This window comes from Chlorocebus sabaeus, chromosome 3, assembly GCF_047675955.1.
Source record: "Chlorocebus sabaeus isolate Y175 chromosome 3, mChlSab1.0.hap1, whole genome shotgun sequence".
Classification (NCBI taxonomy): Eukaryota; Metazoa; Chordata; class Mammalia; order Primates; family Cercopithecidae; genus Chlorocebus; species Chlorocebus sabaeus.
The window spans coordinates 7,661,633-7,686,755 of record NC_132906.1 but is presented as its reverse complement, the minus strand read 5'-3'; the positions used below and the strand labels follow the sequence as shown (position 1 = coordinate 7,686,755).

Genomic DNA, 25,123 nt, shown 5'->3' with positions numbered 1-25,123 from the left:
TATTCATACATCAAATTTTGTTTTGGGTACCTGGCAGGCATGCGGGGCGGCAGCCTCTGATGACTAACATGACACCAGTAAGGGAGGACAGCTGACCCCAAGATTCTGAGTGCAGGCAGTGCTGCAGCTTCTTGGGGCTCCTATCATAGAGGCCCTGATTTAGCACCTTTTTCTGGAGGTGCAGAGACTGCAGGGACAGATGTGCTTTGGGGGAGGGAGAAAGGAGGCAACCAAGCCCTACTGACTATACAATCAATATATGTATTGATTGACATACATTATTTTACTCAGTCCCGAGAGGTACGGTCCTCTTAACCATGCAAAAACTGATGCTTAGGTAAATTAAATACTTTCCCTAAGACCACAGAAGTGGTAAGTAAACCTGGAATTATTTGAATCTGAGTCTATCAGACTTGCAAACCCGACATTTAGGGCTCCCCCTACCATGCCTTCGAACCTAAATGAAAAGAGGAGAAGGAAAAAGCATCAAGGGGAGTGTGCTAGTCTTTCCCTCCTTCTATCCTTGGAGTTTGGCCATCTCCAAAGAATGTGAGAAGCCACTGCTACTCCAGCTTAAAGTGGCCTTGGGAGATTCCACTGCTCTATGTGGCAGACACTGTTCACATCTCCAATAAGACAGAATTTTAATCATGTGGGTTTTCTTATCATAGGCATTCAAGGACCTCCCAAAAAACTTAAAGTCAGAAAAAAGGAGCCCCAAAGCCATCAAGGACATGATTTTATGTGGACTTCCAAACTGCTTTCCCAGATATGACTTTAAACCAGTTCAGATGACAAAGAACAGCATGAGACCCGCACTTTACTCTAGAAAAACTCGTATCAGGCAGGTCCTAGGAGAAAGCTGGGATTGCCCTCTCACAGGTGGTTTCCAGGAATCCAATGTGGACTCCTCTGCACCTTTCAGATCCCAGAAAGCTCACAGCTTTTCCAGAATGAAACTGAAGTACCTCAGGGAACGACCCGGAAGTGCGTTTGACCCTGAAGGCAGATGCTACATGAGTTGGATAGGGGAGGACATTAACTGTCCCCCAGGGAAGGAAAGGAGTGTAAGTACTGAACATCTCAGCACGGGGCACTTTCTGTGTTAATTCAATCAAGTCTCTTCCTAGCCATCTACCGTGCACACCTGTAACTTTGTTTTATGGATTGAAACCCCAAGACTGAGGAATCCCTGCTGACTTGCTGAGGGCCACCCATTTATGAAACAGCCAAGCCAAGATTCAAACCGAGGTCTTTTTAATTTTGAAATCGGGGACTCTTTCCACCAACGTTTACTCAAAATATCTTGAATGATTAAATCTAGGGATTAAAGAAAAAAGGCAAGAGTTTTGTTTTCAGGGTTTAGAATAAAAAACTGTCATATTTGTGAGAAAAGACAACCATCCAAGAGACTTTTTCTCAAACAAAGTGACCTGTCAGTCACTTTGATTTCCCTGTTTGATTGGCAGTCGTTGAATAGTGAGCAACACTGGGAGCATTTATTTAAGCCCTGTAGCCCCTGTGTCTCTCCCTCCTCCTTAGCATAGACCTACAAGAAGTCAAGAAGGAGAAAATAGTGTTTTCCTTCTTCTTTCTTGACCTGTTACTCGGAGAAGGACACTTTTTCAACCAGAATACTGTCATGTTACCAGAATCTGAGAAAAATCCTATCCTGCCACCTATTGAGGAGTTTTATCTTTCACTCCAAAGAAAAAACTGGAAAGTCTGGTCAAATAGATACATGCTTTAGATGGAAATTATATGGAATGGTATATATACTATGTAAAAATATACATGGTGGCTATATATGTAAAAATCCACTGTTGGATTTTTATGGTGGTTTTCTTTCTCTAAATTGGCATTAGAGAAACTAAAAATGTATGTAAACAGATGGGGAGGCAGGGATATATAGAGAGGATTGCAAACAATTTCAAAAGGCAATGTAAACTCTGGCAACAACATTGCATCTATGATTAATGGTATTGTTTCCTTTTTGGGAAACATTGTCTAACTCTCTTTTTCCACTTAATGTCTCCTGCTGGATCAGATTTTTGTTCTCTGCTATTCTTTGAAAATTTTTATGGCTTCAGAATCCTCTCCATAAGGAATTCTGGTACAACTAGAGAAAAATATATGTGTGGAAATTGAGTAATTGCAGTGCCCTGGAATGGACTTTGGGTACCTGTAACTTCTTGAGCGTTAGGAAATATTTGACACACATTGTTGGTGTACAAACTAAAAGTGGTTCAACCACTCACACTCCCATCCCATCCTCTGTCTTCAAAACTGGTCAATGAAAAATACCCTGTCACAGTATTTGCTACACAAAGTCACTTAAAAGGCAAATGGGAAATTCAGGAGACTAACAGGAATGAATTTTCAGGAATTTCTACTTCAATTTAGCCTTTTGGGACTGACATTAAACTTAGTGGTTCTATATCCAGATATATCTTTTCTTAGAGGGAGTAAAATCCTAAACTGTATAGAAGTAAAGTTTGCTTGATTGTTGCTATTTCTTAAATGTGCTTTGTAGTCCAGACCGATGGACATGGGATTGCCTTGCTGGAGTAATTCATTCACCATTGTGGGATAATGTTGAATACAAACTTAGGAGGGGAGGTTTAAGAAATACTCCTCTTCCAGTAATTTGGAGGGCTGTCTTTTCTTTTCCTTTTCTTTTTCTTTTTTCTTTTTTCTTTTTTTTTTTTTTGAGATGGACTTCCACTTTTGTTGTCCAGGCTGGAGTGCAATGGCATGATGTCAGCTCACTACAACCTCCATCTCCCGGGTTCAGGCAATTCTCCTGCCTCAACCTCCCGAGTAAGTGGGATTACAGGCATGCACCACCATGCCTGGCTAATATTGTATTTTTAGTAGAGACGGGATTTCTCCATGTTGGTCGGGCTGGTCTCAAACTCGCGCCCGTGTCGGCCTCCCAAAGTACTGGGATTACAGAGTGAGCCACCACGCCTGGCGAGGGCTGTATTTTCTCCCACAATCTCATGAGGAAAAACATGAGTTATATTAAATTTAATTTTCCTGATCCCAATTTTATAGCCAGTCATTATTCTAGATTCATACCCAGTTTCCAAGCTGAGTTCAGGCATGTGTAGAAAACTTTTATTTTTTAACATTTTAATACATTCATTTAAAGATGCTCAAGGGATTATCATCAGGTAATCCATTATATTTTATTTTGAGGTATAGATATGGTCGTATTCATTGTGTTACATGTTCATCATTGAATAAGTGTTCTTATTTTTTAATTTAGCTGAGTTTTACTAAGATATATCACTTATGTTGGTGAAGAATGTGTGACTTCCTATACTAAAAGATGGGGTCTTTAAAAACACAGTGTACATAGTTTGCAGGAGATCTCTATTTGTTGATTTAGATTATCTTCCATATTTCTTAGTATTCACCTATTCTACTTCCAAATGCCATCCCCTAAGAGGCCAGCTTAGAGCTGAAAGACCTTCAAGAAGAAGGAATGTTTTTGATCCATCTTTGCAGTTGTGAATCCAGTACAGTGCCTGGCACATAATAGTCACTCAATAAATACTGGCTGGACTGACTGAAATCATATCCTGAGCCATTTCTCTGGGTCTGAGACCCTTCTAGGAGTCATGGTTCCTCATTGGTTCCCCTTCTAAGTGTGTGTGTGTGTGTGTGTGTGTGTGGGTGTGTGTGTATAAGCAGAGGAGGTTAGGAGAAATATGCCCAGGAGCTGGCAACAATTCTTCCAGTTCACAGGTGATCTTCTGTTCCTTCCATTTGGGTTATCATCTAGGTTCAGTGACCATTTTCTCATTTTTGGCTAAGCTGACCATGTTCTCCTGACTCGACTCTAGACTCAGGATTGAGAATGAGGACTTACGCTGCCTACTTTCTACAGAATTGCTTCCCAAAAGATATTTTCCCTGAGATGAGCCTTCCTGCTAGGATACTGTTAACTGGCTCAGGTTCCCAAACAGCACAGAAGATAGTTGATTGGAACCTTCAATTTCTAGGTACACCAACAAAGCCCGAGTCACTTTTAGAACAGTCTAAAGGACTCCAGAAAGATGTTTTCTATATAATTTGGACTTCATAAACTGCATCAAAGTAAGCTGAAGATTAACATCAGAACTTTATCACATTCAGCCTTCCAATCTCATTTCATCTCTCCTCCATTTTTATATACAAAGCAAATGATATTCTGTCATTATTTGTAATCGATTCTAAAGTTGGAAGTCTGTATGAGGAGAATAGATAAGGCTTTGTACTGTTATAAGGCTTTGTATTGTTATATCTTTGTATTGGTTGCACAGATAGTTACTATTGCCGCCATTCTTTTGTTACCTGGAATGTGAACATTTTGGTTGAAAATGATTTCCTCTTGGCTCTGGGCCATGTGTGGTACTGGCTAGGTGAACTGCCAAAAGGAAGGACACGTTAAGAACATGAAGTCCTGGCTAATGCATCATATCTGACAGTCCTCATTCATTCCCTCATTGCTGAGTCTCCACCCTGATCATCTTCCACGGTGCTCTGTTTCAACAAGCACAACATGACCTGAATATGTATCTAAAGCATGATTACTTGTGGCTTTTTTCCCAGTGGCAGGTGAAGTCAGGTAGACCACAGACAAAAGATATGCAAACCAGAGCACTGAAAGAAGGTGATAGAGCTTTCTCCTCCCAGTATAGAGGCCGAGGAAAACAGAGTTGTGAGAAACAAGGAAATGTATGTGAAACTGTTAGAAGAAAACAACTGTTTAAAAGGGAAGATGAAGCTTACAGAGTGGGAGGATGTGGAAGTCTTTGAAGGAGAAAGAGACTTTGCTGTTTCTTTTAGCAAATACACATTGATTCTTCAGGTCTCACCTTCAACTTTATTCTTCTAATAAAAGACTCTCGCTCCCTGGGCTGAGTGAGGTACCTCCACACCTGGCACTTCCCCATGATAACACACAAATATAATGTAATTATCTAGTTCCTTTAGCAGAAATTATTTTTATGCATCATTACATATATATCCATATAGACTTATTTATCTGTTGTTCATGCTAAGCTATAAACACTGTAAAGGAACCAACCACGTTTGTCTTGTTCATATACCTCTTGGTATATGTTCAAAAAATTAAATGAAAGAGTAAATGTTGAGGTTAAAGATGGAAAAATAAACAAGGTAAGGGAGTGAAAGAAAGGGGTCATATAGAGAAGGTAGTGCGGGGAAAAACCAGGATTGGGTGACAGTAAAAGAAAGATAAGAAGCATAGGTAAATGAGGACAGGGTTCCCAGACTCCTGGAATTGCATCTAAGAGTCCAACCCTTCACCCAGTTCATCAGTCTCATCCAAAGGAGGTGGTGGCTTAATTTCACGGGAACAGCTTCGGCATTGGGCACCTTACTACCTTTCCACAGAGCTGTTCCTTTTGGTTTTATGTAACTTCTGCTTACTGGTTTTGGTTTTGTCCTCCAGAATGAGCTGATTCATAAGTTATTTTAAAGCTGTTAGGTTGGTGGCCAACTGATAACAGAAACTGTTGTTGTTTTTCTTCTATCAGAGATATAATGTCTTGGATGATTTTTTTTTTTTAAAAGGCTAATTTCTAGAAATACAGTTCTAGGTAGAGTAATGAAGGTGTGTGAGTATACATGCGTTGAGAATGAAAACCAGCATTCCCCAGGCATTGAGTACAAACAACTCTGAAGTCTTCTATGGGTATTTGTAAGGAAGGCCTTAATACCACATGCCAAAATGAGTGACAAGCTTTATTTGGTAAATTATTTCTTTTAAAAATTGAGATACTGCTGGTGAAAATGTACTGCTTTTAATAGATTACTTTTCCTTCCAGAACCTTGACTCTCAGCAAAACTTGTATAACATGAATTCCATCTAAGATAAGATTTTTTTAAGTTTTTGAAATCTTAGGAAAGCACAGCTCTCATAAATATTTACTGCATGAAGGATATCTTAAGAAAATGTGAAATTAGAAAAACCCAGAATAAAAACTAACAGTTTAATCAACATGTCCACCCCATTTTCTAAGTATGCTTTATCTCCAAAATATGTGTAATGAAAGGCAATTATATTTCAAAGTGTTTAACTTAGAAGGAAACTGATTTTGACAATAGAAAACACAATGGTCAAGAATTGCATTTGATGAGTCTTAGAAATTTGCTAATGTAGCTTTCAAAAACTCAATTCCCCTATGATGGATAACTTTATTGCACACTCTTGGCCATTTAAATCTCAAAGGTCAGAGGGTTTGTATATATTACTGGTTGCAAAGATAGAAATCTTCTCAACTTTCCTGTTAGTGAGTGAATTTAAAGTATACCCTTTATGAATAGTCTAAAGGACTCCAGAAAGATGTTTTCTATATAATTTGCACTTCATAAACTGCATCAAAGTAAGCTGAAAATTAACATCAGAACTTTATCACATTCAGCCTTCCAATCTCACTTCATCTCTCCTCCATTTTTATATACAAAGCAAATGATATTCTGTCATTATTTGTAATCGATTCTAAAGTTGGAAGTCTGTATGAGGAGAATAGATAAGTCTTTGTATTGTTATAATAACACTTTTGGCTGTTCTTGCATGAATAGCTACAGTGCTAAGGTGCACACTTGTCTATCTCCCTGTTTGCCAGCCTTTCTTCTTCATTTTATTATACAGAAATGTGAAGGCACTATTTGGGAATCAAACTAGAAACTTGAACAATATGCATTTTTTTTTTATTTTTATTTTATTTTATTTTTATTTTTATTTTTTTTTAATATGCATTTTATGGTAATTTAATATCATCACATTACAGCTCCATGACATATTCCTTTTTTTCCAGAAGGAACTGTGTGTGGATCTGAAGATTATGTCACATGACAGGTTATAAGATGTAGCTGAATAAAATTTAAAAGTTCCAGTTCCCACTTGTATATTTTAAGTGTTCCATGGCAAGCTCCTATACTGAATTGATAAAATATCTCCCAGATCTTTTCTGTGAGACTTTCCTTCTAAGGGAACCCACAGGGATCCACACAAATGATAAATCCATAACATTGAAACATGCTGTCATCATCTCTATAGATGCCTGGAACTTTGACACTGGACAGTAATGAAAGCAGAGTATTTGGTAAAATATCTGGACATAGACCAAACTGTAATCCTAATGCTATGTAAAACAGAAAAACTTTCCATTTTAGATTGCGAGTCACATGCATTCCATACTATGCTTCCAAATTGGGTAATTGTTTATTTTAAGAGAACATGGAGGATGCCTTTGGCAGAACTGAAATTTGCAATCCTAAATGATATAGAGATTAGAAGTCTAACATTAAGGGAGTTCAAGCATTTTATTAGGACTACTGCTCTTAATAATACAACTCTATGCAAATGCTCTTGCAGCTAAAAGCATTTTGTCACTGATCAGATTCTATGATTCTAAAGAGGATGCACAAATTGATTTAAAAAATTAACAAATTACTTTAAAAACTCAGTTACTTTCATTAAGCCACGTGTATATTTAGTCTCACATACTCTGAGTGTGTTTATTGAAATCGCACCTCCACTGAGCAATCAGTTATCATGTGTCTTCCAGGTGTTCACAATTGGAAAATGTGTATATTCCGGCCTGAAGCAACTTCTGAGTAGCATAACACTACTGGCAATTATGATCCATTCTATAAGACATGACATCAGAGCTCAGTTTCCCTGCAGACCTCTGAACAGTGACATTGGATAAGAACATAAGCCCGTGGCGAGTATGCTTCAAATGTAACAAGTGCTCTGCCATTGATAGAGAAAACAGAGACGTGTCCAAGCCCTGCCTAACAGACAAAACGTTCCTTTATGCATTTTTAGGGTGTAAAGAGTGTTTTCTCTGTTTGTGGCCCTTTGCATAACCAGACGAAGGTCTACCAGACTTCTCTACCGAGTATTTTACGAGTTACGTCTTGTGCCCTGTCAACCAGATCTTGACCTTTGCCCTAGGCAGCTCAGATAACTTTCATGACATCGTATGGTAAACTGAAATGACATATTGTTAGACAGCTCTGTGGAGGTGGGTTTTGAACTCATTTAATAACAGACCAGCGGTGTAGGAGTAGAGCATTTTTTGGGAAAAGGTAACTCCTTGGTCAGCAGGAGATTTCTCCCAAACCAACCTTAATTAACTCTGATGTCACATGAAAAGGAGTTGTGCATGGCTGTAGGTCATTGGAAGGGTAGGCCCCTGATGGTAGCCTGGTGACAGGCCTAATGATCAATGAATGTGCCCTGTTAAACTGTGACCCACAGAGAAGGCAGTGTCAAGTGAAAAGCTCAGAGAGGCACGCGGAAGACATGTTCCCCTCATAAACATTGACAGTAGGAATGTTGATGGTATTAGAGCATTTTTTCCTGGTAAACATTTTAAACCACACAAATTTTTTTCCTTTTAAATAACTTTTATGAAGCTTAAGGAAAAATGAGTAAAGTCAATGACCCATGTATAGATGGGATGAAAACCGTCCAAGTTCTGATGATTTTAGACTTTGGCCACTTCAGTGGCTAACAGTGTGATGTCTTTTGTGCCAAGAGCTACAAAATCTATTTATGGGTTTCATTGACAGACAATTAAAATATGAATTGTAAGACAGCCTTAAAACGAACAAACCAGAGCAGAATTATTGAAATGAACATAATTGCAGAGAAGTGCCAATGCCAACTGATGACGTTAAACGTTTATGTGATTTCTTAATTTATTTTTTGACACCTGGATTCAAGACATAAATGCTGTATACACGACTATTTTGAATTTTCTATTCAGGCTTTGAGATCAGAGACTTCACATATTGAATCAAATAGTTTAGGGATTACTTAGAATGGCAAAACCTCTAAAGCAAGAAATCAGTGTGGTAAAATAGTGAGTTTAATATACTATAAAGATTTAAAGGAAAAAGTAGGTTCCTAGGTTTAGAAACTTTCTACAAACTAAATATGCTGTTGCTGGACAGCAGCTGCCTAAACATTCAGTGCTATTGTGGACCTTGAAGACCAATAACATAATTACTCTAAAATAAAATATTAGGTATTTGTAAAGGTGCCCATGTGAAAGTCACAAATAATCTCATCTGCATAAGGGATTAGTCAGCAGTGAGTCACAGCCTCATACTCTTGCCACATACAAGTCAATTTCTAAATCCCCGCCTAGAAAGAGCTTTCCCTAAGCCTAAGCTGAATGAAAAATGTAATTAAAGCACACACCAAAAACCTCTGCTCGTTCTACATCAACCTCCCCACCACCATTCAAACAAACTTGAAGTTTTCATGGAGAGAAAAGCGTATGCATGCGTGTCAGCAGGCGTGTGTGTGTGCGTGCGTGTGTGTGTGTGTATTTATGTGCACATTCTTTCTTTACATTCTGTCTTGATTTAAGGCCAATTGTTTTGAAAGACAAACCCGACATTTTAAAAATTAATATCATTGCTAATTGTGAGACGTAAAAAAATATGCTTTCAGTTCATACAAATCCCCATGGCTTTCACATCATCTGTTTAGTCTGTTGGTGGATGGAATATGAACTCTCTGGCCTTTCTCCATCATTCTGGAAGAGAGGAGATGGGACATTATAATGCTCTTCATCAAAGCATGGTCCCTGTCAGCATAGCTGGTAGTGTAGTCTCCATTTAATGTGGTAATTTAAATCTAGGCATTCACTTATAATGTCCACTTCATATTGTCTGATAAAATACTTGGATAGAGATATGACACAGAGGTTAAGAACCAAGAGTTAACTTTTTTATTAAGTTTCAGAGCCCTATAAGAATTAGCATCGCAAATAAAAATGTTAGTAGCTTCTGGAAATTTGCAATTGCATTCTTAACCCTTCTCCCACCCTTGCCACGAACCACAAAGATTCTATGAGATTTAGTCTATGAGACTTAGGCCTTTAATAAGCTACCTCTTAAGGAAAGAATATTGTCTCTTATTGTGAATTATGTTTAATTAACCTCGAACAACCTTTGTAAAAGGCTCATGATCTTAAATTCAAATTTTAGAAACATGATACTTGGGGATCTCTATTTAGATAAAGAGGCCATTTATCATGCAGGATTATGTACTACTGAAAATGCAGTATGCAAAATCAAAGACAGATGCATTTCATTTGAAATAAATGGAATATACAGAGCTTTAAGTTAAAAACAAATAAATTAGAAATAAAAAAAATTGATATAAAAGGAAACACCAGATTTATTCAGAGAGTCTTAGCTACATAATTTGTTAAAAATTTCAATTTAAATAGGGAAAATTCAAAAATGCAATTAGGAGTGATTTAAAACTAACACTAAATTAAATTGAAAAGATTGTAATGGGGGAGGGAACAGTACGTTTTTTGCAACATGTTTGTAAACTTCTACTATTAGGTAGTGATGTTACGGAACATGAAGGAAAAATTAGGTCTCTAAAATCAGCCTTCTGAAGTTTTAAGCTGGAGAAACAACTAGTGTAAAATCTCACACTGATGGGGTCATATGTGGCAACACATTTCAAAATAACTGGATATTCTAGGCTTTCAACAGAACTCTGTGATTACTTTAGTCATAAGTTGTTAGGTTTTTAAAAATAGCTACCTTATTGAGATAAAGCTCACATACTATAGGAGGCCAGAATATGACACCCCAAAATACGACTGTAAGAGACAAGAATATTAAAGTATATAATTCAGTGGTTTTCAGTCCATTCAAGAGTTGTACAACCATCACCATTAATCTAATTTTAGAACATTTTCATCACCCCCAAAAGAAACCCCATGCTGATTATCAGTCACTCTCCATCCTCCTCCCATCACGCCCTGGCAACCACTAACGTACTTTCCTGTCTCCAGCATTTGCCTGTTCTGAACATTTCATATAAATGGAATCATACAATATGTGGCCATTTGTGACTGACTTCTTTTACTTAGCACAATGATTTGTGGGGTGTGTGTGTGTGTGTGTGTGTGTGTGTGTGTGTATGTGTATGTGGTTATTTTGTTTTGTTTTGTTTTTGAGACAGACTTTCTGTCGCCCAGGCTGGAGTGCAGTGGTGCAATCTCAGCTCACTGAAATCTCCTCCTCCAGGTTCAAGCAATTCTCATGCCTCAGCCTCCCGGGTAGCTGGGATTACAGGTGCATGCCACCACACCTGGTTAATTTTTGTATTTTTAGTAAAGACAGGATTTCACCATGTTGGCCAAACTGGTCTCGAACTCCTGACCTCAGGATGCACCTGCCTCAGCCTCCTAAAGTGCTGGGATTACAGGTGTGTGCCACTATGCCTGGCCTGTTTTTGTTTTTTAACAATAAAACTAGAGGAACTTATTTTCTCATAATTCTGGAAGCTGGAAGTTTGAGATCAAGGAGATCAAGGTGCTGGCAGGTCTGGTTTCTCCTGAGACATCTCTCTGTGGCTAGCAGACAGCTGCTTTCTCCTTGTGTGCTTACGTGACTTTTTCTCTGTGCGCCAGCATAATGTTTTCAAGATCATCTATGTGGCAGCACATATCAGCATTTCTTTTTATTGCCAAATAATACTCCATTGTAAGGATCTGCCATATTTTATTTACCCATTCATCAGTTGATGGACATTGGATTCCCTTCCTTCCTTCCTTCCTTCCTTCCTTCCTTCCTTCCTTCCTTCCTTCCTTCCTTCCTTCCTTCCTTCCTTTCTATTTCTTTCTCTCTCTCTCTCTCTCCCTCCCTCCCTCCTTCCTTCCTTCCTTCCTTCTCTCTTTCTTTCAATGGAGTCTCGCTCTGTCACCAGGCTGGAGCGCAATTACGCAGTCTTGGTTCACTGTAATCTCCGCCTCCCGGATTCAAGCCATTCTCCTTCCTCAGTCTCCTGAGTAGCTGGGACTACAGGCGCACACCACCATGTTCAGCTAATTTTTGTATTTTTAATAGAGATGGGGTTTCACCATGTTGGCCAAGCTGGTCTCGAACTGCTGACCTCAGGTGATCCACCCTCCTCCGCCTCCCAAAGTGCTGGGATTACAGGCGTGAGCCACCATGCTGGGCCCAGGTTGTTTCTTTTTGGCTGTGATAGGTAATACTGCTGTGGACATTGTGTGAAAGTTTTTATGTGAACAGACGTTTTCATCTGTCTTGGGTAGATACCCAGGAGCGCAATGGTTGAGTCATGTGTTTAAATTATGATCAACTCTATGTTTAACAATTCGAGGAACTGCCATACTGTTTGCCAAAGTGGGCTGCACCATTTAAAAATCCTACCTGCAATGTAAGAAGGTTCCAATTTCTCCACATTCTCACCAACACTTGTTCTTATCTGTCTTTTTTTATTTAAGCTTTCCCAGTCGGCATGAAGTGGTGTCTCCCTATGTTTTTTATTTGCATGTTACTGATGACTAATGATGTCCTTTATCTTTTCAAGGGCTTATTGGTCATTTATATATCTTCTTTGGGAAGGGGTCTATTCAGAGCCTTGCTTGATTTTTAAAATTGGGCTATTGTCTTTTTACCAACCGTAAGTCTTTTTAAAATGTGATTTCTAACTTACACATTGTTATCAATTACTGTGATCCCAGGATCAGAATTTTTAGCTGAAAAGGACCATAAAAACCGAAGTCTAACCTCCTGTGTTGACAGATGAAGAATCGGAGGCTTAATGTGACCTGCCCATGGCCACAACCGAACTCGCCAGTGGCAGAGCTAGGGAGATTAATGACTTACAATAAAAAAGGGGAAAACACAGATGTTTCATGATTTATATTCAAATAAAGCTCCTTTCTTACAGAGAATAACCCTAAGACTTCAGTAGAATAAGGGGCACCAAAGTGGCATCTGGTGGGAGAGAAACCAGGGAATTTGTCTTGAAGTTGGGTTCGACCAGCTAGAACACTGTTTATTTAGATTAGTAAAAATAGCAGTTTTCTAAACATACTCTTAGTCAGACTTTACATTGAGAGTCTTGAGTTTTAAAAGTGACCTCAAGGCTGTCTGGTTCATAATGACCTCTAGTGCGAGTTGGCTCTTTTAGTATCCATCATGGTAGCTCTGAAGAGCATTTGAAGAAGGAACCTCAATCATCTGGGCTTTGGATTTGGTTGCAAAATAAAGCCATCCTTTACTTACATATGTATTCACCCTTCCCATTGAAGTCAAAGAAAAAAAAAATTCCATTTTGCCTAATGAAACTAAGATGGGAAATTAAGTGTGGCATTTTAGAACAGTCTACATATAGGCCTTCTATGTGAGGTTTAGCATGTGGGAAAGGAGAGGGATTTGTGTCAAAGAGTCATAAAGTTCTGTTACACCTGCCAGATAATACAGAACAGAAAAACAACAAAGAAAATACTCAGATAAGATCAATATAGGCTGGGCGCGGTGGCTCACGCCTGTAATCTCAGAACTTTGGAAGGCCGAGGCGGGCAGATCACAAGGTCAGGAGTTCGAGATCATCCTGCCTAACACGGTGAAACCCTGTCTCTACTAAAAATACAAGAAAATTAGCCGGGCATGGTGGCAGGCGCCTATAGTCCCAGCTACTCGGGAGGCTGAGGCAGGAGAATGGCGTGAACCCAGGAGGCGGAGGTTGCAGTGCGCTGAGATGGTGCCACTGCACTCCAGCCCTGGTGACAGAGTGAAACTCCATCTCAAAAAGAAAAAAAAAAGATCAATACAAAGTGTCCGTGTTCAAATAAGTCCACGTTCACATGTTGGTTTTTTAATGCTATTAGCTTACACTGCTTGACCTTAACAGTTTTTCTAACAAAGTAGCATGGGATAAAGCCCATTTTCATGCTGTGTGTTGAGTTTTTTTTTGTTTTGTTTTATTTAAACATTAATTTTCCTGATGTAAGGAGATCTGTATGCCTCTTATGATTATATTGTAATTGACTTTGATGAAAACAGTAGTTCACAGAAGGGACAAGATCGTTTATTGGGAGGACAAAAATCATTCTTTTAAATCAGATTTTTAGGCTGCCATGTGAAGCAGTGGAAAGTTCTGATCCCCATCTGAGCTTCATTGCTAAACTATAGCACTCCACCCTTGAAAATGAAACAGCCTGTGGATTTATTATCTAAATGGGCAATATGACTCTGAGCTACTGAGACGACCAAGCTCAGTCCCCCATGCTGTGACTATGCACGTGTTTATGGGCATGTACATACATATCTATCTTTATATAAATCACTAATAAGATGGGCAAGTGTCTAGCATGCAGTAGATGCTAAAGCAGATGTTGAATCTTTGTTACTCAGATAGGTATATGGACGTTAAACTGCCTCAAAGAAATGTTTTAAGGTCTAATAATGTGAATTCAAAACATTTGAGAAATAAATATTTTCACTTTCCCTTTTTCTTATTCGTTTTCCTGTTAAACTATAATCTTGACACTTCCAATAACCTTTATGAGATTCTAGTTTCCTATTAACTGAAGGATAGTGATGCACTCGAAATCACCAGTTACTTGGAAATTTATTTCCTTATCCTTCTGTTTTCCTTTGTTTTGGTTAACTATTTTTTATCTAGCTTCCTCATTCTAAGTGCAAAATTCACTGATATTACTGGAGACAAATTATGTAGCAACATTTTTTTTTTAGAATAACCCCATTTTTGTCAGTGTCTTTTAGCCACTCAGTTATGTTGTCTTCTTCTGGTTGGGGGACAGCGTGGGGAGTGCAGACAGGAACAAGTAGAGGGCACACTATTTAAGAGACCTTCTGTAAATAGAACTTCTTGTCGGGCACGATGGCTCACTCCTGTAATCCTAGCACTTTGGGAAGCCAAGGTGGGCGGATCACCTGAGATCAGGAGTTTGAGACCAGCCTGGCCAACATGAGGAAACCCCGTCTCTACTAAAAAATCTAAAAATTAGCTGGGTGTAGTGGCGCACGCCTGTAATCACAGCTGCTTGGAAGGCTGGGGCAGGAGAATCGCTTGAACCCGGGAGGCGGAGGCTGCAGTGAGCCGAGACTGTGCCATTGCACTCCAGCCTGGGTGACAAGAGCGAAACTCTATCTCAAAAATAAATAAATAAATAAATAAATAAATAAATAGCACTTCTCTCAGCTGGGCTTTGGGTGGTTCTTTGAAGTTAGCGGTTTCCTCTGATGAGGGTCAGGAGTACTGGTGTTCTAGGTTGCTGATAAAGAAAGATTCATATGATCTGGAAACCAAGATGTAGGCAGTGGGATTTACTTCATGTCACAAACAGGGGAACTGCTGCTTTTCCTGGACGGGAGCGCTCAGCATCTCCAGACAGACCACAGAGATAACTATAAGTAATGCCAGAATTTTCCACAGGAAGCTTCAATGGATCTTTTCCAGCACGTGAACAATTGCTCAATTAAATCCCCAGAGTTCCATGCCGTAAAGAAGGGCAGAAACTCTTCTGGCGTAGTTTCTCAGGGCAGGTGTTATCCATTGCTGGCTGTGGCTTTAGAAAAGCCTGGCGTTTCCACAGATCCCTGATTTCAGGCTACATGTTGCCTCAAGAAACTCATAAAGATGAGTGAAAATATGTTCCTAGGTACCTGGAGGGGTCGGCTTGATCTAGGAGGTGATCTGATAGACCAATGGGATCCATATGAAACAGGGATTTTAATTTAGTTAATATTCAGCAATTTTATTTAGGAGTACTTTGATACCAGGATAAAAGTTACTTTTAAGATATTAATTTCGGCTGGGCTCATGCCTGTAATCCCAATACTTTGGGAGGCTGAGGCAGGTGGATCATCTGAGGCCAGGAGTTCAAGACCAGCCTGGCAAACAGGACAAAACCCCACCTCAACTAAAAATACAAAAAATTAGCCACACTGATGACGCGCACCTGTAGTCCCAGCTACTCAGGAGGCTGAGGCACGAGAATCACTTGAACCTGGCAGGCGGAGGTTGCAGAGTGAGCCAAGATCGCACCAAGGCACTCGAGCCTGGGAGAAAAAGTGACACTCTGTCTCAAAAATAAAATAAAAATTTAAAAGATGCTAATTTATATCGTCAGCAATACCAGAAAAGCACGTGTTAATTTAATATCTTTGAAATTATATACCCAGCAGAATGTTCTGACAGAAGCAGGGGGAGGGGAAGTGATTCTCCTAGATGTCGGTGACAGTGGGCATCTGCCACATGCCAGGCAGCAAGCCAGCCTCTTCCACAGCACAGCACCGAATGCGCACACCCTGCCTGTGAGGTGGCTCGCAGGCTTTCCATTTCCACTCATGAGCAGCCTGAGGAGCAGCAAATGAAGTGATCCCAAGGCCATGCAGTCAGTAGGTGGAAAAGCTAAGCCTCGGACGCAGATCTTCTAACTGAATCCAGCTTTCTTTGAGATAGTCAAACCCAAGAGAAACGCTGGAGAGCACTGCTGGGCATAACCAGGGTATTTGACACACGCATCTCATCTCACAGATCTGTGTGACCTAATGGTAAAGCCTGCATGACCATTCACTTCGAGCTTCTACCTTTGCTTCCCCTGTTTAAACTGATTTTTTAAAGTAAAACTATGCCCCGAGATTGATGTCAATACTAAGTTTTCCTCCCTCCAAGAATCTCTTTCTTCTCTCCTGCTAACTTCTATTCCCGCCTAAGGAACGCTAATCCTGGACCCCTCATCCCCTGCCTTTCGGAGGCATTGCAGCTGCCTGGGAAGAGGGGAGGAGGAGGAGGCTGGTGAAGAAGAGGGAGAAGGAGAAGAGAGTGAGGGATGAGGGGAGGAAGGAGGCGAGAGAGATCCTTACTGATAGTATTCTGATTGGTCAATAAGAACTTCAAGGGAGGCTCAGCCTCTGTAGCACCTATAGTTCAAAAAATCATGAGGCTGTCTGTTAGGCTGTTCTTGCATTGCTGTAAAGAAGTATCTGAGGCTTGGTAATTTATTAAGAGGTATAATTGACTCACAGTTCTCCAGGCTGTACAAGCATGGTGCTAGCATCTGCTCGCCTTCTGGTGAGGCCTCAGGGAGCCCTTACTCATGTCAACGGCAAAACAGGAGCAGGTGTATCACATGGTGATGGCAGAAACAAGAGAAGCGGGCAGGTGCCACACACTTTTAAATAATCAGATCTAAACGACAGCACCATGCCATGCATGAGGGATCCACCCCGTGACCCAAACACCTCCCACCAGGCCGCACCTCCAGCACTGAGGATTATAATTCAACATCAGAACTGGAGGGTCAGATCCAAGCTATATCAGGCTGGGACTGTGAGAAATGGAAGGTCAGAGATTTCAAGGTCATCTAGTCCAATCTCTTTTTTACAGATAAGAGAGCTGAGATCTGGAAAGAGAGATGACTTGTCTAGGGTGACATAACTAGTCACTAAAATGGATGTCATTATTGCATCATACAGAGATGTGTAGACTTTAAAGCACTTTCACCACCTCACTTCATTGCCTCACAACAGTCCTCTGTGAGATGTTTGTCGAATGTCACGTAAGCGTGCAAACAGTTCCCTTTTGACTGTACCACTATAGAGGGAACTCACAGATTATGTAAGACAAACCAAATGGCTTCTAAAACTGATTTCGATTCTAAAGTTAGTTTTCCAAATGAGGAAACTGGTTCAGAAAGGGAAATGATTGACCAAAAATATCATTGCTCAACTAATGATTGCACTAAGTCCAGAGCCCAGGAAAATTTCTGTACTTTTTATTCAGAAAAAAAGATGAGACAGGCCTACAGGACTAGGTGAGCCACACTGGAAAAAGTTCAGTATTGAAAATATATTTTGGATGACACATTTATTCTTGAAAGTTTTTACTAAGTTATTAGATATTTGAATATCATAACAAGTTATATATTCTAATATAATTGCATTGAACCTATATGAATCCAGTAACATTCTACATAAATAGGCTTTTGGATGTTATTTAGGTCATTTGGTATAAAAGGATATATAATATTTATGAGCAAGGGTAGAGCTAGAAAAAAATTGTGAGTTAAGAGAAATTTGTATTAGTGTATCTTTTGCTTATAAATTAAAGATGCAAGTACATTAAAGATGTAAATAAATTAAAAATGAAAAACTCACCTTTATGGAAAGATAACTAAAAAGAGGTTAGAAGGCAACTTATAAATAACACATTTTAAAAATTTGTTTTTCAGGATCTAGTTCAGGTTCAAAATTAAAAGGTCCTGAACTGAGTTTAAAAGGCACCCAACACGTCACGCAAGCAGGCCAGACACTGCATCTCCAATGCAGGTAAGTGACTGTGTTGGTTTGGGAATAATCTAGTCCCCATGCCTAAGGCACAATCATTCCCTGGCAGAGTAAAAAGGTAGGGACCTCAGTGATCTCCTGTGATCTGCAAAGTGCAAACCATACCCTCCAGCTTCCCATGAAAAGGGGATTCATGGGGAAGGGAGAGCATTACTCACTCAGGGAAATGGGGGAAGGGATGCCCAGATAGTTCTGCGTCTTCATTCTGAGTATTGTTCTGCAGCTTTTCTGAATGTGTTGCTTTCCCGTAAAGAGGAAGATGACTACACTTAAGAGAGGACCTCCACTTCCTAATAAAATGAATACTTAGGAACTGGTGCTGAGCCCAGGGCCCAGCCATAAATATGTTTTGTCTTCTTATCTGTGATTGCAGGGGGGAAGCAGCCCATCAATGGTCTTTGCCTGAAACGGTGAGTAAGGAAAGCAAAAGGCTGAGCATAACTAAATCTGCCTGTGGAAGAAATGGCAAACAATTCTGCAGTACTTTGACCTTGAATGCAGCTCAAGCAAACCACACTGGCTTCTACAGCTGCAAATATCTAGCTGTACCTACTTCAAAGAAGAAGGACACAGAATCTGCAATCTATATATTTATTAGTGGTAAGACTTCCATTTTCTACATTCTGTTTGCTGCTGCTTTGCAATGAGTCATAAGTCTACCCGGGTCCATTGGAAGGGTTGCTTTCCTGGTGAGTGTGAAAGAAACGGGTTAGGAAAGAGACTCCATCCTAGTTGTAGACACTTTCATGAATGTCAATTTTAACCAGAATTGTCAAGGCCTGGTCAGTCACTTGTGTGCTCCACAAAGAGAGAGACTGGTCTGTATAGATGACCTCTGTACCCACAGCTCCTAGCACAGTATGTGGCCCATAGTTGGATGAATAAGTGAATAAAAGGATTTTAGTTCTATTCCTTAGTTATTGAGAAGCCCAAAATAGAATACATGATTTTTGTCATTTAACACAGCTGCATTCTCTTATATGTTGGAACTGTAAAATACTGTTGTTTCTACTAAATTAATAAACACAATGTTGCTATTATCACAAATGTTATATAACTGGTTCCAATGGACAATGTTGTATTATTTCATGTTCACTGAGGAACTACTACAATGACATGAGAACTGGCACTGACCAGGATACAGTGCAAAGGGCAAAGGGTAAAAATGAATCATGTTTGATTCATTTTTTATAGTACTCGTAAAAAAATTATTTTCATTCATTCATAATTTTTATGATACTGTATTTCCTTCCTTAGAGAATGAACAAATGAAGTAACATTCAAAGGGAAGAAATGCAAAATCTTTTAAGAAGTAGAAACTCACAGTAAAATCGGAACCCAGAGAAAGAATACTAAAAATGGCCTGTCACTTTCTTCTTCTTGTTTAGTTCCAGTCAATTTTCACATCTTGAGGGGATTAAAGAAAAAGGCACACACACACAAACAAGGCTGTAGAGAACACTAAGCAATATTAGTAGGCATTTCAGACACAGAATCAGGTTTAAAAAAAAAAACAAAAAAACAAAAGAAAACAACCAACCATCAACTTCAATAGCTAAATATACATTGTGGGTCTACCTTCTGGTGAGTTCAAGAACTGGGTCTTTGCATTGGAGGTAGTACAATAGAATTAATGTTTTAGTGAGGTAGTTTTTTTGGTTTTTTGTTTGCTTGTTTTGTTTTGTTTTGTTTTGTTTTGTTTGAGATGGAGTCTTGCTCTCTCACCCAGGCTGGAGTGCAGTGGCACGATCTCAGCTCACTACAACCTCCGCCTACCAGGTTCAAGCAATTCTCCTGCCTCAGCCTCCCGAGTAGCTAGGATTACAGGAGTCTGCCACCACTCCTGGCTAATTTTTTTATTTTTAGTAGAGACGGGGTTTCATCATGTTGGGCAGGCTGGTCTCGAACTCCTGACCTCAGGTGATCCACCTGCCTCGGCTTCCCAAAGTGTTGGGATTACAGGCATGAGCTACTGCGCCTGGACATGAGATTTTTTTAAATTTGTGAAATAAGGCAACTAGACAGTGTTTTCCCTGAGCATAACATGTACATATCCAGATTCAGGATTAGTCTTAGGAGACAGCAGAACAGTTGCCTGTTATTGACAGTAACCTCTGTAGCTGCCATCAGCCTGATTTTGACTGAGCCACTTTCATGTCCCCAATCCTCCAAATTCTGTTTTGACATTTTGCACTTGGTCAGCGGGTAGATAACTGTAAGGGACTAACCATCCAAGCAGTTTGCCATCAAGGGATGCAGTCAGCTCACTTCCACGTAAGAGTGGGAGGTAGGCCGGGGAACTTTGCTTGGGGAAGTCAGCCCGCTTCTAAAGCAGGGATGAAAGGATGGCAGGCAGGAATAAGGAAGGGTGGAGAAGGTGCAGCATTAACAGCAGAGACTTTCAGAGAGGTACTTTTGCAGCTGAGGGGGAAAGAAAACATGCTTGATAGTGGTGGAAAAAGCCATATACTCAGCCATCTGTTCCCTTTCTCTAATTCCACATAGCATATTGTGTTCTTTCCGACATTTGTGGAGAAAGGAAAACACTGCAGTGAGTCACAGACTGCCCCTGTCTCTCTAGGGGAGAGGGAGAAAAATGTACTCATTCTAATATTTTCATAAAACTTTCTCCTATGGGTTTATCAGTCTGACTTGCAAATTAAACACTTAAATGAATAAAAAGAAAACCATCTCTTTTTGTTTTCTAATAAACAGTGTTCAACTATTTTCACCTTTAACTCCTCAACTATTCAATAGACACCATGGCTTTATGGAGCCAGGAAGTACAAGCCTCTCCACTCAGTCCCCTACTATCGCAAAGGAGAGACACTACTACTTAGAATTAGTTCCATTTCAACTACACAACAGAGCAGATCTGGCAAACAATCATGACTTTGAGCGTCAAATTCGTTGTTCATCTAAGCCCTGTGATGGCACAGTCCATGTCTGTCCTGGTTACTTTTATCTGCAATGTGCTGCCCTGGTAGAAAGCCTTGCACATATTAAGAAATCAATAATACTTGCTAAAGGAATAAATGAATGGATTAACAGGTGCTGTGTGGAATACTATGTTAAAACTGACATTGAGGATAAATTCCAGGCTTAGTGGGAAAAAGTGCCATGATTGATTATTGATGTCTCTTGTAAGACTGTGGGGGAGCAGTGGCCATTAGGTCATGTATTTATCATGTCTGCCTTCCTGTAATAGTCCACAACCATTCGCAGAAAATTACAAGTTCCAATATCATAAAACACTTGCATAATTTGCTGGACATCAGGAAATTATCTATCACAAAGATTGTTTTTGGACAAGGAAGGATTGTGAAATGCATTGTATTTCATAGGTTATTATGGAATACACACATATATATACAAACATATACTGTGAATATTATATGAGCTCATTGGAAAAATTGGTGTGATAATATTATGAGACTACTATTTTTAAATAGCACTGTTACTAAAAGATGTTGGAATCAATAATGGTAACCATAGAAGAGCCTTCTGAATCTTGTTTGCTAATTGATTTAATCAGCAAATATTTAGGAAACAGTTACTATGAGCCTGTAACTGTACTACTGTGAATAGTAACACCTATTTTGTTATTTGTTTCCTGGTAGGGTGATATTGGTCTCATAATCACACCTTGTTAAAGTCCAAGATAACTGTGATATAATCCATTAAACAATCATAACTTTTCCGCGGAGCCTAGTATTTTATATATCTCTTTTTTCATTATTTTATTAACTCTCTCTCTGAGGAAATTTGATCTTCTGCTTCCATTGTTACTGAACACTTCCATGACAGGTTTATTTTAGTTCAGGAGCACAAAACTTATCTCTGATGACTCAGAGCATTGTCTCTGGCACTAATAAAACTCCAACCATTTCCTAATACACAGCTGTGATTATTCGCCAGATATTAGCTTGGTTATCATGTATTTATTATTGTTGAATATTTACTTTAGAATATGTTTGCGGGATTTCAGCCCCAATAAGCATCTGCAGATTATTGGGATTTCATTTTATTTTTCTCCGAGGATGAGTAACCGCATTTAGACACGTCTTTTGAAAAGGTAGATTTGTAGTCTAATAGCGTTTTAAGAAAAAGAATCAGGAGTGCAGCTCTGTCTACATATCATGAAATCCAGCATGCAAATTATGAACAAACTGTTACTTAGGCATTATTGATTGCCTGCTGCGTAACAGGCACCGTTCCCACCTGAGCACTGATTAGGATGTAACCTCTGATATGTAATGCTCAGAAAAATCAATATCAGCACTTTGTCATTCCAGCTTGTGTAAATCCACCAAACCTCTAGCATAATGTATTAAATCAGTTTAAGCACCCAAGTAATTATATTTAACTACTTTACTTAATTACCAAATTATCTAGTAAATTTAAGTTTCCACTAATATAATAATTTCTTATATTTGTTTCTTTTCGCTTAAACAAATGGTTTCATTTACTTTATGCCATTTAATCCTCACAACCATCCAATGAAGCATCATTCTCTTCATTTTACAAGCGAAGGACCAAGAATCCACTTCACATCAGGGCTCTGTGGGGAGTCATGGCAAAGTGCTAGCACTGGAATAAGGTGGTCAGCTTTTCCCTTCACATTCTCAGTGGCAGGAGGAGATCAGAAGGGGCAAGACTGAGGCAGGAAGCCAGATAGGGGCCTGCTCTGTGCATCAAAGCAGGTGGAAGGCGGTGTCCTGAGTTCACTTTGGTTGTGGTCGGGAAGGAGAGTTAATAGAATTGGGGGATTCATTGGCCTTGGTTATCAGAGGTTTAGTGGCTGAGGGAAAGAGGGGAATCAGTGTGACACTCAGAATCCTGGAAGGGGCCACTTGGTCCCACAGCCAGGTGGAGCTTTGCCACACTAAATTACATTGATGCAAAGGCACCATCATTATCATCATCCTCTCTGGATATACCCTTGGTATGGCTTTTGAATCATAATAGTGGAAAATATGGTATACATTTGTAAAAACTGCTTTCTTAAAAATGAATTGAATATAGCTACAAAATACCAGGTCATAAACAAAAAGTTGAAATGGAACTAATTACAAAGCACCTCCTAATTACAACAGAATACAATTCTTCTACTAATTTCTAGAAGAATAGTAATGTTGGGGCTATTTAGGAGAACCTCATTCCCTTGGAGAGAAAAAGGAGCACTTTTGCACTTCTTTTCTGACACTCTGGTCTACACAGGAAATTGGCTCTAGGTCAGCCTTTTCTCACAGTTAGAAGATTTCATTGAAAATATTATTGTAGTGTATTAGTTATGACTGTAAAGTAAGAAAACTGACCAGACAAGTTTTTTAATGGCATCTCCAAAGTGTTTAACACTTGTCAATATCTTTAATTTAGTTAGCAAGACCTTAAACTTAGGGTGTTGAGCTCCCGACACCCCACACTGTGAGGTTAGCTTATATCTCTCTCTCACCAGCCATAAGCTTCTAGTGTCTATTTAAACATAATATCTCCTCTTGAAAAATTATAATCGAAAAGCAAAAATGATGGGGGTGGGTGGATCCCTTCTAGTTCATCCCTGTAAAATAAACTCATCTCTTCTCTTCTGTTTCTCTTTACTTGATTGTTTCCCTCTCTGACTCTATTAAAGTCAATGGGTTGGAGCATTTTTACAACAAATTTTTCCACAGTTGATTTCCCCATATGCACAAAACTAATGAGATTTGCATAGCAGCATAATTTGAGGTAGAAACATTATTGGATGCATTGGGAATATAACTGAAAGCAGTAGAATTTCTAACACCTTAGATATTCTGGGAAAGAATAATAATTATGCTTTTATATAAACGTGTTTAGTGGGGGGAAAAAAAAGCTCTACCTGGCTATGAAACCTTGAGCGAGTAGAAATCCTACCAGTGCAGATATTCTGATTCTTTTTTTGTTTTTATTTTTACTTTTATTTTTAATTTTTTTGAGACAGAGTCTTGCTGTCTCACCCAGGCTGGAGTGCAGTGGCGATTCTGAGGAGGATGCAATGAACTCATTTGTACTGAACTTCAGTTTTCCTTAAGAGCTTTTACTTAATTATCTCTGAGAAAAAGGGAGTTGGTATTTCTTCCATGTTATATATGAGAAAACAGCCTCAATTACTTGCACGAGCTAGACAGAGCTCATACACTGAGAAGCCAGGATGAGGATCCAGCTAGGTTAGGGCTATTCCCGCTGCACTGGAGGTGTAGCTCTTGACATCAAACTACGCATTAGTTGTTGTTTTAATTGTTAAGAATATAGATTACATACTTATTAAAATTTTTTAACCTCGAACTTAATTTTTTTCTTTTGAGGAAAAATTTACTAAGTTGAGCAGGGCTTTTTAAAATGTGCCTCCAAATTCATTAATGGGCTATGGAATCAAATGAATGGGTTGCAACCTGCATTAAAAAAAAAAAAAAGCTGGGAGCTGGGGCATCCACCTGTAGTCTCAGCTATTTAGGAGGCTGGGGCAAGAGGATCACTTGAGCCCAGGATTTGAGGCTGCAGTGAGCTGTGATTGCACCTGTGAATAGCCACTGTACTCCAGCCTGGACGACATAGTGAGACTCTGTCTCAAAACAGAAAAACCAACCCAGGATAGAAAAGAAAATATCCAAGTAAACTGCAAAGAGTAAGGGTAAGTGTTGTTTAGTAAAATTATTTTTGTTTCAATTTTATACACGCATATATCCATTTTACCCGCATAAATGTAAAGTAATATGTGTGTGTGTGTGTGTGTGTGTGTTTAATGGGTCTGACATAAAATGTATTTCTTATTATGAATGTTAGCATAATAAGTTTAAAAATTACCAGGATAGGCCATAGCTGCTATTTAGGTAAGCAGTGCCAATTGTAAGCACTGTGATTTTTTTGGGGGGGTGGGGGTGTGGAGGGGCACACCAGTACTGAAACAGAGGCC

The 25,123-nt window shown here is 39.3% G+C and overlaps 1 protein-coding gene across 6 annotated transcripts in view; it reads left to right on the top strand.

Annotated features, from left to right (window-relative positions):
• Positions 1-25,123, top strand: part of FLT1 (fms related receptor tyrosine kinase 1) — a 195,764-nt gene that overhangs the window by 9,694 nt on the left and 160,947 nt on the right. For all 6 annotated transcript variants that reach the window (XM_008021816.3, XM_073013098.1, XM_073013096.1 and 3 more), the window contains exons 2-3: positions 18,075-18,171; positions 18,563-18,789. In XM_008021816.3, coding sequence (XP_008020007.1) covers positions 18,075-18,171; positions 18,563-18,789 — 324 coding nt within the window. The remainder of the gene's footprint in view (positions 1-18,074; positions 18,172-18,562; positions 18,790-25,123) is intronic.